This window comes from Anser anser, assembly GCF_964211835.1.
Source record: "Anser anser genome assembly, chromosome: 22".
NCBI classification, from domain to species: Eukaryota; Metazoa; Chordata; class Aves; order Anseriformes; family Anatidae; genus Anser; species Anser anser.
In genome coordinates this window covers 3,772,109-3,789,927 of record NC_139743.1, presented here as the reverse complement: position 1 = coordinate 3,789,927, position 17,819 = coordinate 3,772,109, and the positions used below count along the sequence as shown (strand labels likewise).

General features: G+C 45.7%; 1 protein-coding gene across 3 annotated transcripts in view; it reads right to left on the bottom strand.

Moving 5' to 3' along the window:
- Positions 1 to 1,510: 1,510 nt before the first annotated feature.
- DRD2 (dopamine receptor D2) overlaps positions 1,511 to 17,819 on the bottom strand; it is a 33,490-nt gene continuing 17,181 nt past the window's right edge. Inside the window, exons 2-8 of one of the 3 annotated variants that reach the window (XM_083808086.1) lie at positions 15,266 to 15,578; positions 12,377 to 12,486; positions 10,673 to 10,809; positions 9,850 to 10,040; positions 8,912 to 8,998; positions 7,927 to 8,119; positions 1,511 to 7,440 (exon numbers count right to left, since the gene is read on the bottom strand). In XM_083808086.1, coding sequence (XP_083664212.1) covers positions 7,247 to 7,440; positions 7,927 to 8,119; positions 8,912 to 8,998; positions 9,850 to 10,040; positions 10,673 to 10,809; positions 12,377 to 12,486; positions 15,266 to 15,547 — 1,194 coding nt within the window. In that variant the 5' untranslated portion in view covers positions 15,548 to 15,578 and the 3' untranslated portion in view covers positions 1,511 to 7,246. Of the gene's footprint in view, positions 7,441 to 7,926; positions 8,281 to 8,911; positions 8,999 to 9,849; positions 10,041 to 10,672; positions 10,810 to 12,376; positions 12,487 to 15,265; positions 15,579 to 17,819 lie in introns of all 3 variants that reach the window. The other 2 variants (XM_083808084.1, XM_083808085.1) reach the window with 2 other exon arrangements.

The following is a 17,819-nucleotide window of genomic DNA, read 5'->3' as shown; positions in this document are numbered from 1 at the left end:
CCAGGGGGCTGTCAAAGCTGTAATTCAGCTCTTTAACATCAGCTCTATGTGCCACTGAATCATCTGATGCAATGGATTTCATCCTGGCCAGACGTGGGCACGTCAGAGCGTATTTGACCTGCTGGCACCGCGGTTATGTCAGGGTTTGGATCAGCCTCAGACCAGGCATCGGCCGCCCTGCTGCTGCTGGAGCCTTTTGGTGCCCTGTGAGGAACCATCGCAGCCATTCTGCAGCCTTCATGTTTTTTTTTAATTTTATTTTATATTTTTTTTTCTAGTAAACCAGAAGAATTATGCCTGATCAAAGCCGATTTTGTTTTGCACTAAAGCTGTCCTGCAGGGAGGGATTCTGAAAGCCATGTGCAGGAGTATTTATTCAGATTAGCAGTGACTGCTGATTTCTTCACATAGACAAGCTCTAAACTCATAACCTGTCTCTTTCCATCATCTTCTCAGCTCCTGTGTTTTCCTCTGTAGCCCTGGACATTTTACAGCTTGGTTTGACAGTGCTCACGAGCTCTGCAGAGGTTTTCTGGGTTGTTGACTCCTGAGTCACTGTTACTATTTGGAGACAAGATTAGGTTTCTTGCTAATGCTAATTTGGGGGTTTCCTAGCTTTTTCTTGCGGTCTGTAAAATCAACCTCACGACTGCATTCATAAATCTGTATTCAAAATAGTTAGCACTACATGCCTGATGCAGATACAAAGCCTGGAGCTATGGCCTGATTTCCCCCAGGTGAGGCTTGCTGCCTTTCCATCTGCTCTGCACACAGCTCGAGAGGGTTCGCATGGTGCTTAAACCACAGGTGGATAAGCAAAGCAGAGGTCTGTGAAGACAGTTGTCATCTACTAAATTGTTTCCCCACACGCAGGAGCCACCGCCAAAGCCCATGGCCATAGCCCCTGACCCTGACACGTCCCAGTCATGCCCCGTGTGCCTGCAGAAAGACGCGGCACAGCCCTCGCACGGGATGTGTGCAGCCCTGCTCCACGAGTGCGAGGAGCTGGGGCCTGGCAGTAGACCTGTGACCACAGGCACAGGTTTGGTGCTTCCCTGTCCTGCTGCCAGCCCGGAGCTGCTGCTTTTGGAAAGCAGCAAGGCCCTGCTGCAGGCATCTGCTGTGCCTCAGGGCATCCCTGGCACCACCGCTAAGCAATGACTGTCCCCAGCCCCAGGACAGGCACCCAATGCTGGCCCCAGAGGGCTAAAGTCACCCCCTTTGGGCTTTATTTTTATAAAGCTCACTGCTAACATACAGCACATCATATTGCAGTTACGTGTTACAGTCTCCCCTGGCAGCGCGTTGATCTCCCTGCGGTGGCTTGGTTACAACCAGGAGCGCTGGCTCCTGCCGCACAGCCATCACAGCCCCCGTGCTGCTTGCTCGCTTCCCTTCAGCACGCCTGGCATGAAATCCTGCAGCTGGGGCTGAAGTGACACAATCTTCACAGACTCATCAAAGCTACGGACACAGCTGATTGCATGCAGCAGGGAAGCGCCGCTAAGCTTGGGTAAATGCTCTCGCCAAGCACGGCGGCTTGGGAATGCAGGCAGTTCTTCCTCACTTAAAGGGCCTGGATTTTGCTTTGCTTTTTAAATCTCTTTAAACTCGTTTCTAGGTCTGTTAATTATTCATCATACATTAATTATATTTAGTCTGTCTTCGTCGCTATTTCTTTGGTGAAGAAAGTTTTTGTTTATGAGTCAAAAGCTATTTATGAAACAGACAGTCTGGTATCCTCAGAAAGATGCGAGTTGAGGGACTTGTTTTAATTATTAAAAAAAGCTTTGATTACAGAGAATGAGTTAATTTAACAGGTACAACTGGCTGTGTTTTTGTTTTTGGCTTTGTTTTGTTTTGTTTCCCCCCTCCTAGAAGTGCAGAAGAAAGCATCTCCATTAATCTGTCAGGGCTGATCTGAAACTGTAGGGCTCACTGAGATGCCCCAGGAGATGGACAGATCAGCTCTGCCTTATTTCTTTTGAGTGGTGTGAACAGCTCTGGCTGGCGCTGGTGGCTGGGGTTGTTTTATAGTCTGCAGGCTCCAAAATAAAATTTTGCTGGAAGGGAGGACCTCCATAGTCGCTGGCCTTTTATCCTGACGGGCTGGGGCTAGACATGCTAAAAACAAGCTGGTGTGTGTGTGTCCTGCTGTCTCATCTGGGAATACCATTAATTCTGCTATGTTAGGAAGGGGAAGTCATCTCAGTGCCTGATTTTTGGGTGGTCGTGGGGGCGCTGAGCTGGGTCATGCAGCAAGGGGAGTTCAGCACGTGTTTAACGTGGTAGCTTTGGAAATCCTGCTTACTGTGGAAACTGAAGGCTTCAGGGCAAGGATTACCTTTCTGTTCTGTGTTGTTTCAAAACCGAGTAGACCAAAGCCTTTGGTTCATGCCAAGGATCCAAACTGCCATTAAGCTGAAATTTCAGTTTGCTAGTTCTTGGAGATTGAAAGTTTTCTACCCTAGCAGTAAGAAGGGTTGGTGGTTTTGTTCTTCTTTTTTGTTTGTTTGTATTGTTCTGCTTGTTTGTTTGAAGAAAAGTAATCTGGAGAAAACCCCATCTGCATGCCAGCTAAGGCTGAGGTTTTGCTGTCGTGCTGACTAAGCTTGGCTGAGGTTCACATGCATCTATTGGATTAGTTCTTGAATAAATTTTTTACTGCTGCCAACCAAGCTCGTAACAGGTTGGTGCTTATGTTTGACTCATTTCTGTTTGTTTCTCCTGACTCTTACAAGCCAGGTTGACAAATGGTGCCCTGGTGAGAGCAGTGGCTTTTAACCACCACCTTCATCCTGCACTGCTTTGTGCCAGAATGCGCAGTGCCAAGAAGTAAATGCAGGCAGCCGTGGTGATGCCAAAAGCACCAGCGTGACTGCTCTTGGCTGGGTACTCATCTGGTTTTCATCCCTTCCTCCCCCAAATCCTCCCCAGTCTGCTTTTGTCTAGAGAGAGGAGAGCTGGGGAGATAAGAGCCATTTCTTTTCTGCCTGTGTCTCTGTTCCTTTCCCAGTCTGAGGCTTCTAGGCTTCAGTCTAGAGAAAAGCTAGGATTCTTGAGCAGAAACTGAGATAAGGGAGAAAAAGAAAATGCAACTAGTCTGCAAAGCAAGTCAGAAAAAAGACAAGATCTCACCTGAAGGCCATCTTTTCCTGTTATGAGTCTGTGTGATGTACAGCATAACCGCAGGTCCCTAGAGACCGACCCATTACAGCAAAGCACCTTTGTTGCAGCTTCTGGTAAAAAGAACAAAATAAGCATATGACATCAGGGTAGCTTGTGCAAGTCTCTATTTAATTACAGTGCTGGATGAGGACATTTGGTGGCGTCACATGTATTTGTGATGGGTAATATACATTCCCGACTCTTCAGGGAGTCATGTTCTCACTGGAGATTTTCACCACAGAGGTAGTGGCTTTTTTTTTTTTTTTTTTTTCTGTTTTCCTTTTTATTTCACCAAGACGTAACAAGCTGGTTAGAGCTACCGTAATTAGTTTACTCTTCAATCAGGAAGATAAACAGTCTCATGACTGTGGTGGGAGCAAGCAGGCAAGCGCCGATACAGTGCAGGCAGGATTCACCAGCTTCTTAATTAAAACCCGTTCGGGGTGCAGAGCCACCTGGGCTTCAGCGAGCCGTGAATCACAGGGAGGAAAAGCAGGAATGGGAAGACTCAATAAGCAGAACTAAAGCTTCAAACACAAATAATGAATCACAAAATAGGGACTACCGCAAGGGTCTAAACAAGTTTTTCTTAGTAGAATTCTCCTTGCAATTTTTAGTTTTCTTCAGGAACAGAGAAATAAAACCTTCTCATATTGTGTTTAAAAAAATAAAAGAAAAAAGGAAAAAAATAAAATTAGTACCCTCGCCGCCATCATCATGTTCTGCCATCTGAAGTCCTGAGGAAAGCAGTACTTTTCAGAGGGAAGTGACAGTGAGGACTGCATCTGCCAGACCCAGGTCTGGGGGCAAGAGGCCTGGGAGCCCTGCGTGCTGCAGCTGACTCCTCGTCGCTTTCACAAGTTTCTACAAGCACCTTCCGTCACAACCCAGCGCCGCATGTCACTCTGCCAGGAACCGTACAAACACAAAGGCTGTCCTTGCTCTCGGCATTCATCTATTCTTTGCAAAGCCAGAGATGATGTGTTCTTGTCTTTTCTCAGAGTTATGAAGGCTTGACTCATGGGTGGAAAGTGCTGTAGTTTGTTCTCCTTTCCAAGGATGGTGGGGATGCACATACAGATACCCTAAATCCATAGGATACCTTTGAGTCCAAAGTGTTAGGAACAAGTGGCTTAGAATGTCATTGGGATGAATGATGGGCTGCAGGTAATTTTTCCAACTAATACTTAATCTCTAGGAAATGATACCTGTTATTTTTGGTACAATTTAGAGAACTTAAGAAGGACGTAGGCCCTTCTTCAGCAGCTTTTTCTCCATGATACTTTGGAAGAGTTGTTCATCTAGTAATTCAGGTGTGTTGAGCTATAAGGTTCAACTCAGAAAAAAAATACCAGGAAAAGGTACAGAGTATCAAAGATGATGGTTTTGTCCCATCCTGGGTTAACACTAAACATGAAGTAAAGTTATGGCATAAAATTAAGACATTGTTCACATTCAACTTATTTTTGGGGCTCACACCGGTTTTTAGTACAGGGAAAATATCACCTATGGCAACTTCAAAATGCTTTAAAGCTTATTATTTTCTATTTTGATTCAGCTCCCCACCCGGTAATTCACTAAGCCAAATGGCACTTTTTTTACCTTGCAATTATAAATATGCTAGAAAACTGAGTAGTAGCTTGTTGCTATTTTTCCACTTTATATGACTTTTTTGACTCTTAATTCGGGCCAGTCTGAAATGATTCCCATCCCTGAGTGAATGTGCATGGTTAAAACTGCCAAAAAAAGAACAGTTAATGTCTTTGAATCTTGTGCCTGAAACCCCTTCTGTTGGTGTTTCCAGTCTTCAAATGAAAAAACAATTTTCTTATGAGTCTGTAAAAACCGTTTACCCTTATAATCCCATTAACTTACAAAGTACAAAGCTTCCCGAGATGTGCATTACAGTGCCAACACAGGAGTGACTGGCCACATCCTATATGTTCATAACATTTGGTTCTGGCAGCATCAGGTAAAACCTGGTTCATGTACGTCAAGAAAAGGTTGCTCTGATAAGCAGGGGCTTGCTCTTCTTTTCCTACACAGGATCTGTTTCTGCAGAAAGTATATGCAAAAACCCCTCACTAAGGCAGGACACATTTAGGCATTTGTAATTTAAATTTATAGCTACGACCAGATCTTGAAGAGCCACATTCAAATGTTATACAACCCATGGGGTAAATTCTAATAACACTGGTTATCGGCCTCCTCCACAACAAAAGGATTAGATAGGAAACCTTTGGATAAAGGTGGGACTCCTGTTGCAACGTGAGAAGACTGCCAAGAGCGTACATTACAGCTGCTTGACACAGTCTCTCCCTGCTATGCAGCTGGAACACATACTGAACACAACTGCCAGCACAGCCCATCCCACAGCGAAATGCTTTGTTAACAATATAGGAAAAAAGGTAACAAAAGAAGTCCACCCTGGTAGCGGTCTTTATCTCTTCTGAAGCAGAAACTATGCGGATGTTCAACAAACTGCATAGAGAAAAAAGGGATTCTATTGCTCTCTAGATTATATTTTAACATCTTTAGAAAACAGCAGGTAACTGAAACGTGGGAGCCTGCCTCTGCATATGGCTATTGTAATCATTGAGCTCTCCAGAGCCTACATTAATTTCTAGCCAGACCTATTTCTGTGTCATTTTATTTGTCTTACTGTATTTTATTTACAGAGATATTACAAAATATATTGTGAACTGAGTACAATTAATAAGTACAGAGTGGATTTGGCAATGCCAGAGTCAGCACGGTGAAGTTATGCTGTTATGGATTTTCACTTGTTTTAAACTGTGAAACAGAGCTAGCAGAGGGTAAGGGAAGCTGGAAACATCCAGACCTTTCAACAGTCGACCTCGGACACAGAAGCAGATCTAGGTAAGGATATACTTGGGCTTTTATTCTGGCTTTTTTTCCAAAATACACAGTCTTTATCTCATTTGCTATTGATCTAAATTAGGCACGATGTCACTCTGCACACTCTCTATTGAGAGACTTAGGCAAATCATGTCTGAGGTGATCCTTGGCTTTATGATGCCTTCAAGTTAGGTAGGAAGAACTGGACCTAACTTTGACTTGTCCAAGTTCACATCTGAGACGGACGTGGCTCCAGATGCTGCTCCTGGCACAGTCTTCATGTTTCTACATTCATCATGCTATCACTCCTCACCTCGCCTTGTAACTTCTTGTGAGCGACTGGAGATGAAATGCTGGTGAGCAAAAATTGCTGCTGGGCTGGCTGATGGGAGGTGGGGTCCTGTTTGATCTAAGTGCATACCATGCAGTACCAGGTATCACTTCTTTAATTTCTCTCCACTTATTTTTTTTTTTTTGGCTTGGGCTTCTATCTGATTCATCTTGTTTATTTGTATTTACGCTGATGTAGCGGTCCCACCTGAGACTTATGCTCCCTTTCCTCATTCTACCCATTGCTTGTTGCAAGGATTGGATCCATAGGTGGGAGAACCTTCCTAACGCACCTGCGGACCTGTTGTTGTTTTTTGTTTTGTTTTTCCCCCTCAAGGCTGCAGCAGTTTAACACTGGGTAAGTCAGCTGGAGGTGAAGGCAAAGCTATTGCACGGAGTTTCCGCAAGCTCTGTCTGGCTCCTATTGCAAAGCGGAAAAGATGGTCTTGTCTTTGGTGAGATTGTGTCAATGACTTAACACGCAAGCCAGCGGCAGTGACCCATTGTTGCCTGCACGTGGCTCTGCAAGCGTCTGTTTAATGCACTCCAGGTCAGGTGGCCACAGGGAACAATCAAGTGAGAGCCTCCATTTTTGCTTCCACTTCAAACACCGTGTGAGGGTAGCTCTTAGAACTGCCCTTGGGATCAATGTCCTGGAGTCCAAAGGTCACCTCAAGGGGCAAGAGAACCTCCCTCCCGCATGAAGGTCCTCATTACGTCCCTGCCAAGAGGTGCATGGGCACGGCGCTGCTGTGGCACTGCACTCCCCCTGCCCAGTGCAACAGCTTGAGACCTCTCCAAGGCTGCCCACTTGTCTGTGTGCGTGAATGGCATTGGATTCTTTTTTTCCCCCCACTCATTCTTAAAAATGCGGTTACTGTTTTTCCTTTTAACAGTGGAGGATCTTCATGAAAGCTTTGCGAAATTCAATATTGAAGGTGGTATAAATAATTGGGTTGACAGCACTGTTGACATATCCAAGCCACGTAAAGGCGCTGTACATTGCTGGGGGGATGTTGCAATCGCAGTGCATGTTCAGGATGTGAGTGATGAAGAATGGGAGCCAGCAGATGATGAAAACACCTGAGGGAAAAAAAAACAGACTTTGATTGCTGAAAACTGGAAAATTTCTGAGACTGAGAACAGTAAGCCTTCTGTCTGTTTGCTATGTCTGGTTTCGTTCTGAGTGCCCAAGTAGCAAAGAAGTTATTTGCTGATTTAAGTAGACTGGTTACATTAAAGAAATCTGTCCTGCAGAGGTGCCAGCTTGTTGCTGAACTACACTGCCTCTTGTGCTGTAGCACCCATGCCTTTTAACAATGCACACGCCCTGCAGCTGGACAGCTTTGTGAGCCCCTTGTACAGCACTGTGTGCTGTTCCTGGCTGGGAGGGAGGTCGCCTTCCTCTTGAGAGCCACACAGACTCTGATGCATCCTGTGCAACTATTTCTGTGGAGGCCTAGAAAAAAAAATAACAGTCTACACTGGACATTCAAAATGGATGCCCTAATTCTGGGTAGCTCTTGGCTTTCTACAGGATCACGAGACAAATCCAACGCGCACTCTCACCAAGTACGATGGCTAGCATCTGAGTGGCTTTCTTTTCCTTCTGTTGTGACAGTTTCCTCCTGTTCATAGCCTTGAGAAGAGTGGTCCTTAGCTTCCCGTTGGGCATAGACTGGATCTCAAAGACCTTGGCTGTGTGGGGGTTTTCTTTGGCATGTCCATTCTTCTCCAGTTTCCCAGGGCTGCCCAAGTGTGCCTGCAGGGTTGAGTTGGTGCCCCGATTAGAAGCAACCGGCACAACCAACTGGTGGTTGCTTGGGGCTGCTGGTTTGATGGTGGTTTTCTCAGGGGGACTGGTACTGGACACCATCTCCATTTCCATCTCTATGTGACTCTCTGCCTCCTGAACAAGAATCAAATGCCCACAACATAAAGACAGGTAAATATACAGGGAGCAGCAATGAACGTTTCTTACAGAGTGAAGCTGGATGATGCTGAAAAACAACCAACCCCTCTTCTCCCTCCCTACCTTTTTTGGTAGATGCTTGAAGAATGGGCTATAAATCATTTACACATAAGGATACATTTGGGTAGATGAGATTGACAGAACTGCAGAGAATGGCTCTGACTTCTGTATTGCACAAGGAGGCTGAGAAATGGGAGACGCTGTCTCCACTCCCCATGTATTTTATTTCAGAATGTAGGTAAATGAAAACAAAATCAACAAGCAAAGCCCAACATAGCCAATGCAGTCCAGGACTTAAAATAAATAATAGAGAGAAGAAAATCAAAGAGAAAAAATGTTAAAATGTCATGGCTTTTATAGCTGATCTTTAGGTGAGCTTAGTCTGGCTTTTTGAGCTCTATGATGTTAAACCCCCTGCTTCACTCTAAGGAACAGGAAGAATATTTAAATTTTTAGATTGAATGGTAACCTTTGTTCTTAGCTTATTTTCTCCCACACTGCGTAAATTCATTTTGTGTCCTGAGAAGAGAAAAGGGGAAAGCTAAGCGCTCTGAAAAGCTACCACTTCTCTTTAACACTCACCACTTTGCGCTTATTAACTTGGAAACTCCCATTGGACTTCACAATAACTGTGCAGAGCTTCACGTCTTCTGGATGAGTGCATTTGTCCTAAGGGGCAAGCACCAGCTCATAGGTTACACAAGCAGATAGTAATCAGGAAGGGTAGCTGGTAAGGGAGGCGAGTGAAAATACAAACACAGGGCATGAAGCAGAAATTCATCAGTTTGACTAAGGTGCTAACAGCGATGGAAAACTACCCTAGAGAAGCAGTAGTGGAGGCAAGTATCCCTTGTGCTCTTCACCAAAGGAAGGAAGCTACAGAGATCTGTTTATGTTTTGGTCCACCCTGCCTCGCTGCTTCCTTTGCTTGCCATGGCCCTGGCCTCTGGGGCGATGTGGGCTGGAGGTAGCACTTCCAGGACTACAGATCCCTGCTAGCTGCTTTGCACATGCTGCAAGAGTAGAGTTCTCACCGTCTCACACTAAGCATGCTCAGCTTGACTCCACCAGCATCATGCCTGTTGCATGCTTCAAGAGGCTGCTTGCTCTGCAGATGTGTTGTTACCAGGGATGGAGCTGGTACCCCAGCCATGCAACAACTGACTGCCACTGAAATTCTGCATCTCTGTCAGCACAGCTGACTCAGAAGGTGGCACAGCTTGTAGTCTGGGGTACCCAAACTCAGCAGAGCCAAAGGAATGCAGTCTAGGTAATGACATGGCTCCTAACGCAGGCCTGCTGAAGCATCCCTGTGAAACACCAGCCTGTGACCTGATAATCCAGCGTGTGCAGCTGGGCCTCCCAAACAGCTCACGACACAGCATTCACCTTTGTAATCCAATATTTCACATCCTCCAGACAGTCTTTTTTGGGGAGAGGAGGAAGCGCTTTGGGGATGAAGTGGGGCAGGAAAGGGAAAGGACGGCGGCAGGCGAGCGCGAGGCAGAGGGTCTGGTTACCTTCAGCGGTGCCTGCGTGTCTGAGTCCAGGCCATGGCTGCTGCGCTTGGTGTTGACACGCTTCCTCCGCTTGCGGAGCACGATGTAAATCTGCACATACACCAGCAGGGTGACGATGAAGGGGACGTAGAAGGAGACGATAGACGAATACACTACAAAGGCAGGATTGGCAATGATGCACTCATTATCATCTGGAAGACAAAAAGTTTGGGCTCATCATCCCTCAGGGCTAGCACCAGCTTCCCCCTCCTCTCTCTCTCTCTCTGAAGAGAGATACCCAGAGAGTGGAGGGCCCACCACATCAGCTAGAAGCAGTTCAAGGCCAGAGACCCTGAGCCAAGCAGTTCAAGGCCAAGAGCCCTGGCTATTACTTGGCCAACAACTGAGAGCGTGCTGATGCCATGCTGTTTGCAATCCAGTCCTCCCATGAAACTGCAAGCTGAACTGCCATTTCCCTTCTCTCCAGTCTCGCTGAAGACATCTGCTCCATGCCTTTCCTTATCACGTTTTAATGTAACACAGATTTGGGTTTTGTAGCCGACAAACATTGTGACATTGACAAGCATCGTGTAAGCTTCGTGTCACTGCAGATCTGAGGCCTCTGCCACCCTGGTGTGGAACAACGAGAGATGAAACAGGACTAGAAGCAGCTGGCATATCCTGGACTGGTGTGGGGAGGGCATACCTGAAACAGGGATGGATGCATCCTAGGACACCTAAAACCAGACTCACGCCTTTATTCCTATCTTGTAACAGAAGACTACCTGGGGAGCCAGTAAAGCCAGGTTGATGCCAATAGCCATCTGCAGGTGGCAGAACTCACCTGCGTTGTTGAGGCCAAACAGGAGAGGGCAGGAGATGGCAAACGAAAGCACCCAGACCACAGCAATCATGACGGTGACCCTGCGCTTTGAGCTGTAGCGGGTGTTATACAGCATTGGCATCGCTACCGCTGTGTACCTGCGGAGTGAAGATACAAACCCAGGCTTTGGTTATTCTGCAAGTGCCAACAAACTTTGCAGGAAATCACAGCTGGTTACTGTGTCTGAACGCTTGAAGCAGTGTGAGAACACAGGGTGAGTCAGGCTGCTGAATCTCCAAGATCTCCACACTCCCTGTTTTGGAGAGCACGATGCTGGGGTCTGCTCAGCATAGCTCTTTTCTTCCACTCTTTCCTTGTTTCTGCCTGCCCACTGCTCCATCACTCAAGCTTATAAACAGAAGGACTGAACTAATGGGGATACACACAGCCAGCCATTTACATCCTCAGGGGGTGTTTCTATGACTGCTTCTGACTGAATTGGGCTCAGACCTCACAGAATCACAGAACAGTAGAAATTGGAAAGGACCTTGAAAGATCATCTAGTCTAATCCCCCTGCTGGAGCAGGAACACCTAAATCACATCACACAGGAACACATCCAGGAGGGGTTTTGAACGTTTTCAGAAAAGGAGGCTCCACAACCCTCCTGGCAGGCTGGTCACCCTCACCACAAAGAAGTTTGATCTCATATTTAAGCAGAACCTCCCATGTTCCAGCTTGCACCCACTGCCCCTTGTCCAATCATTGGATGTCACCAAGAAAAGCCTGGCTCCAGCCTCTTGACACTCCCCCTTTACATATTTATCAACATTAATAAGGTCACCCCTCAGTCTCCTCTTCTCCAAGAGGAAAAAACCCAGCTCCCACAGCCTTTCCTCATCACAGAGGTGCTCTTCACTGCTAAAGCTCTGCCCCACCTATGCAAGCCCAGCTGCAACCCCATCCCCCTTCAGATCTAGTTTACAGCTTTGCAAACAAGCCCTGCTAATTCCTGTCCCAGAACAGTTTTGCCCCTGGGAGATAAACCTTTCCCACATTTTACTGTCAGGCCTGGTGTCCTATAAAACCAGCCATTAGGAAAGAACCCAAGACCAGGCCTGTAGCCCCAGTCACATAGCCAATCACTTGTGGACTGGATTTTTATATTCTGTCCCACATCATCACCCCAGAACAGAAGCAGAGGGGAAGAGAAAAACACTTGCACCCCAAACTCTTTCATGAACCATCCCAAAGCCTTGAGGCCTTTCCTCATTCCCCTCAGCCCACAGCTTTCTCCCCACCTGCCTGGGAGATCAGCAGCAGGCAGCAGCCTGTGGAGCATACCAGGCTGGGAAGTGTGCTGGTGATATCCATGGTCCAGGCACACTGCACACTTCCCTTCACTAAAAAAAAAAAAAAAAACCAGCTCTCCACATGGCCCCAAAGCCCTCCCAGATGGAGCTGCCCTCCCAGGGCCTTTTGTAGGCAGAGGCCAGGGGCAAAGCCCGCCCCCCCATCAGCCTCTGGCGAGGCAGGGCCCAAACCACCTGCGGCTTGGGGCAGGGTGCTGCAGCCGGCCTCGACTACTGTACTATTTAAAGTCATTTATGCCCTCTAAATCACTCTTCCCAAAGACTTTAGCACCACTAGCTGTCACCCTTCCCGAGTCTTTGAGTCCCCCAGGCCGTGTCAAGATGGCCATGGCTTTCTGCCGCAGAGCCCTCACCTGTCAATGCTGATGGCACAGAGGTTGAGGATGCTGGCGGTGCACATCATGACATCAAGGGTCATGAAGATATCACAGTGGATGCGACTGAACCTCCACTCACCAACCACCTGCAAAGAGAGGGAACGTGGTCAAATTGCAGCTGGAATCAGGTCGCATTCGATCAGTCCCATGCTGAGCCAAGCAGGATTGTCCACTGATCCCTTTGAGGTCTTTGTTCTCTCTAGACTAAAGGTGTCTCAAATGATGGCACTGCAAGAAGGAAAATCATCCAAACCATCCTCTAAAGCGTTTCCCTGAGGTCTGGTGGGGTTTTTATCCTTCTCGGGTCCAGCCTGTTAGTCTGTGGGGCAAGCTGCAAAGCCCAAATGGCAAACACAGACTTGGCTCGTATTGCAGTGAGACATGGGAGCGCAAGTCTCCTCAAAGCCAGGGAACTATGCAGTAACTTATGTAGGTCTCTGAAGCATTACAAATAAGAATCAGAAAGGAAATACATTAATTTTATATTATATTATTTATATAAGCAACCCCAATTGTATTTGTAGTTTTTTGTTAGACACTTTTTTTTTTTATTAATTATACATAGCAAAGATCAGTAATAGAGAAGCAGAAGCTTTCCTTTGTTTCTTAGTTTTAGAAATTGGGGAAGTAATTCCTTGCATCTCATTTCTTGTGACCAAAATGAATTTAATTCATAGTGAATTTTTTTGATGTGTTACATGTTGCGATAAAGACAAATAATTTATGATAACACTTCTAGTTACCAGTAGACTTTTTCTTTTCCCTTATCTTGCTGTTGAAACCAAACTTTGAAAATAAAGTTTAATAGCAATTATTAGGACTACTGTATTTGGCATGTGATGAAAAAAGTATATTTCCCTCTAATAAAAATAGAGTCCTACTGCATTTGAAAATAGAATGAATAAGATATCTATTCTTTGGTTATTTCTGCTCTGATATACATAACCATAGGCAGCATGAAGAAGAAAGAAAGAATGACTGCATTGAAGCTTGAGTGACAGATGAACACTCAGTGATTTAAAAAGCACTTGAGACAAAGTCACATCAGTAACTTTGACTAGAATTTGCCCGAAGGCAAAGGTTTCCAGCCAGACATAAGCCTGTGCAAAATCAGTTTCCTGAACTCCCAGATCTGACTTTATGGAAGATGCTGCAAACTACAGCAGTTCTTTCTCTTAGTGCTTTCATTTATGTAGGGGAAACGTCAGAAGTTTGGAGGTAGGAAGTTTGTTTGCACCCAGAAGGATTTTTAAAAGCATTTTCTGTCTTTTGACTTTCATTTCTGCACCACCTTGTGACACAAAGCCTAAAAACCATGAAGATATTTACAGAACAAAGGGCTCTGGACAGTTTTCATTTCAGACTGCAGAGCCAGCGAGGCACCATAGTGTGCCTAACACACATCATGGCAATAGCTCCGTCTCTGCCAGCAAGTATCGTCAGGGGTTTTGTTGCTTCAAGCTACCAGTAGGCTTAGCAGAGTGTGGATATGAGCAGAGAGTGCAAAAGTCCATCAATAACAGCAGCAATCTAGAGAGCTGGATTTGTCTCACTTTGCGGATTGAGAAATCTGAGCTTCCTGGTCAATTCCGTGCACATCTGAGTGCGGAAAGAGGGGAGCATCTTACATCATTTGTGCTTTACTCTTCCACATTATATACAACATGTCTGAGAGACTCATAGCTGGCCCTCAGAGAGCCAGAGCTCCTCACAGCATGAGCCTCTGCTTAAAGTGGAGTGTTATAAGAGAGAAATACAATAGATGAGTGTAACTAATCCCAGAGGCATTAACTACAATCACAACCAGCCTGTGGTCATGTTAATACGCTTTAGCACATGCACAATGCTTTACATTTTTAAAGTGCAACACAAACAATAATTAACTAGAGTGATAATTAGTGTTGTGGCTTCTCAACAGCCCATATCATGTCAGTGGGCTTGTTTTGCTTCGCATTAATACTTAATGGACTGATTGATTATGGCTTCCACTGCTCGCCTCTCTGTTTCATCATTTGCTCTCCTAAACAAATGCATGAATATAAATTGTAAATTGAACGGAGCTTCAGCCTTATGGTTTCTCTCTTGGTCGTGATGCATGGTGTTCCAGCTCCAGGCTGGCTGAAGAACGTGGGCTTCCCAGAAAGGGGAAAGTGTAGCTTCTCCTGCTCTTTCCTCTAGAGATGTATTTTGTTCTTTCCTGCTATTTACTGTTGCAAGGATAATTTGCTGTTGGGTAAACAGGTAGCAGTCTTGGGAGTATTTGGCTTTCACAAAACACTGTGCCACTCAAATATGGCTCTGTATGCAGAGGCATAGAGCTCTTTTGTACCGAAGCGACGTGCTAACGGCAGGAATGTGACAAGTAGCTCACTTGTGATTCTGTTTCTCATATATTGTGACATAAAAGCTCTGGATTTACATCGTACTTCTACAATTGCGTGCTCCTCTTACTACAGTAGTCCTTCAGAAAGACGTTTTTGATTACTGTTTGTTGCAGTTTTTTTAATGCGATATCCGTGATGTAGTTGCAGATTCAGTTTTATGCTTGGGAACGTATGGTTTGCCCGCGTAGTTTTGAAAACAAACTTGGGGTCCTTTCACTCCACATTTATAGGCCAGATTTTCAATGTAATTAGGTTGTAATTCAGCCCTCTGAACACCAGTGTATTTTCAAATGAATCTGTCATCTGTTAGCATGTCCATTTCCTGGCAAGATCTGATCAACTGTTAGGAAATGTAAAACACCTTTGTCTGGTGAAAATCGGGAGGCCTTGAAATAGCTGATGTCTGGGCTGCTAAACTTTCCCTCTCTCCATCCACTTGCCAGAAACGTTCAGTACTGGGAGAAACAGCTGGGTCACCTACCTCCAGATAGACCACCCACGGCATGACCAGAGTTGCTACCAAGAGATCTGCCACTGCCAAGCTCACGATCAGGTAATTCGTGGTTGTCTGAAGGGCTTTTTCCCTGGACACAGCCATACACACCAGCACATTGCCAAACACGATAACGAAGATGAGGAGGGTGAGCAGCATGGCATAGTAGTTATACTGAGGCTTCTGGTCCGCATTGGTCTCGTTGAGCGGCTTGCTCCAGTTCCTGTCCCCGATGTCACCGTTGTACCAGGAGAGGTTTAGGGGATCCATGAAGATAAATGTACCAGGTCCCAGCTCCACCCTGATGCAAAAAAGGTATTGAAAAGACAGTCAAATGTCAACATGTAAAATAAAGAATAAAATGGTCGTGCATGTGCTACCTGACTCCTGGGATTCCCCAGATCCTGCTCCCCCTTCCCTGAATTACGTGCAGATGGTTGGCGGACTGGAAATGTGATGAAGAGCCAGAGGGGAGGCTGAGCTGGTGGTCAGGTACTAGGCAGGGATTCAGGAAGTTTGCTTCTACTCGCAGTTCATCCCCAGGTTTCTGTGGTGTGGGATATCAGTTGCTCTGTGCCACAGCTAATTCAGGCAGAGAGCTTGCCATCTTTGCATCAGCTCTCCTGACATTCCCTGTCTGCTAACTGCTCTATGTTAGGTGCACAAGGTTCAGAGCAGATGAGCCATGACCCAGTTGGTTTATTTTTCATGGGGCTTTGGGCTGGGTTCTGTTTTTGTTTGTTTGTTTTTCTTTTTCTTTGCTTTTCATTATGTTTTTTCCCCCCCAGCAGGGAAATAAATAAATAAAAGAACCACGGGCTGAATTGTGATGAAGATGAGACCTGACAGAGCAGTTTGGAAGTCAGTGCTGGACCGTGCCTGCCTTCTGTGGCTCTCCTGGTGAGGCTGCAGCACAAAGGGGAGAACAGGAGGACACGCCTGGGAGCCTCCCAGAACCCAGCTTCTGCAGATCTGGCACTGGGAGGACCAGTCACTTCGGGCACCTGGGGCACCATGGCAAGTTGTCCCCTTGTTCCTGGCTGCTGGCCTTGTGCTGCACGCCCCTCCCGAGGTAACGTGTGTTTAAAAGCAAAGGGTTGCGGTCTCTACCTGAAGCAGTCATTATATCAAGAACTGGTGACGTGTCAGAGAGCACGGTTAAAGTATAAAGGCAAGAGCTGTTTAAAAGCAACTGGAGATTTTGGCTGCTTTGGATTTGGAGTTTCAGCTTTGAAAGATCTTAAACAGACCTCATTTCACTGCTCAGCACTTCCTAAAATCAAGGGTTTCATATTTCTCAAGCTGCATCTCCATAAAGACCACTGCGATGTGAAAATCTGGCCATGTTCTCAAGACACCCTAAAGCAGGCCATTTCATTTTCTTAATAAAAGACAAAGCGAATTAGATTTATAAAGCCATGCAAGTGATCAAAATAGCAAAACATTTGCAAATATCAAATTCACCTGGGAACAATGGTTTCTTTATGTTTCACTGAGCTTTTGTGTGCTTTTTTCATTCAAAGAACAATTTGTATAATAAACCCTGGAAATTTGTTGCATATGGGTCCTTAATAGCTGATAATTCAAAAAGTGTCTGTCTGACAGTGCTATCAGCGGCACTTGATAGCTCTACAAATGTCTTCTTAAAAACTGTCAAAGTGTCAGAAATTAATTAAATGTTAGCTTATGTGACTCAGAGTGAAGGGGAAAAATCAATGCTAAATGCAGCAACAATTTTTTCTTTTCTCCCATTGCCCTTTGATAATGCAAAGCTATCTACAGAAGGCAGAAACATGCATAAAATGCAGGATAGAGAAAAAAAATCAGGAATATAGAAAAGTATCTGGAAAGTATAAAAGGAGTGGAATGACTTGGTATGTGCAGGATCAGCCCCGTGGCTATTCCAGTGCCTGAGCTCTGACCGCAGTTCATTTCCAACCTGGTAACTCCACAAAATTTCAAAACCACAAGTCAGGTTCACTTCAGAACCCAGAAGAAGAAGTGATGTGAGAGGGTGTTTGCTCCCAGTGGGAGTCACAAAGAACAGCTCGGGCTCAGTTCTGGTCTGGGGAACAAAAACAGCTCAAGGTCGTGCGCATCCCTTCCCTGAGCACCCTGCCCACGTCAGTGGCTTTCGCATGAAGTTCACGGTGTATAAAGGCAGAAAGGCTTCACGCATTAAAACTACAACGCTTTCATTTACAGCATGTCTTGCAGAGGTGTTTTCAAGACCATTTTGTTCAGGCCACAGTGGCATCATATTGATGAACAGCAAGGTTATTTTAGAGAGCCGAGTAATAAGGCAACCTTGTGCCTCTCCTAATTCTGTGTGGTGGCTTTGGTCTGTTTCAGCTTTTAGCCTGGTGCAGAAAAGAGGAAAGCATGGGACTGGCTTTTGGTTGCAAACACATCTGCACCACAGAACTGTTACACCAGCCACCAGCATCCTCAACCTTTATTTTCATTTCAGGAATGAGTTGTGAAATGAGGAAGTGGAGGATCTGTGCACAGCCAGTCCCCTAGGTCCAGGTATCGGTGATTT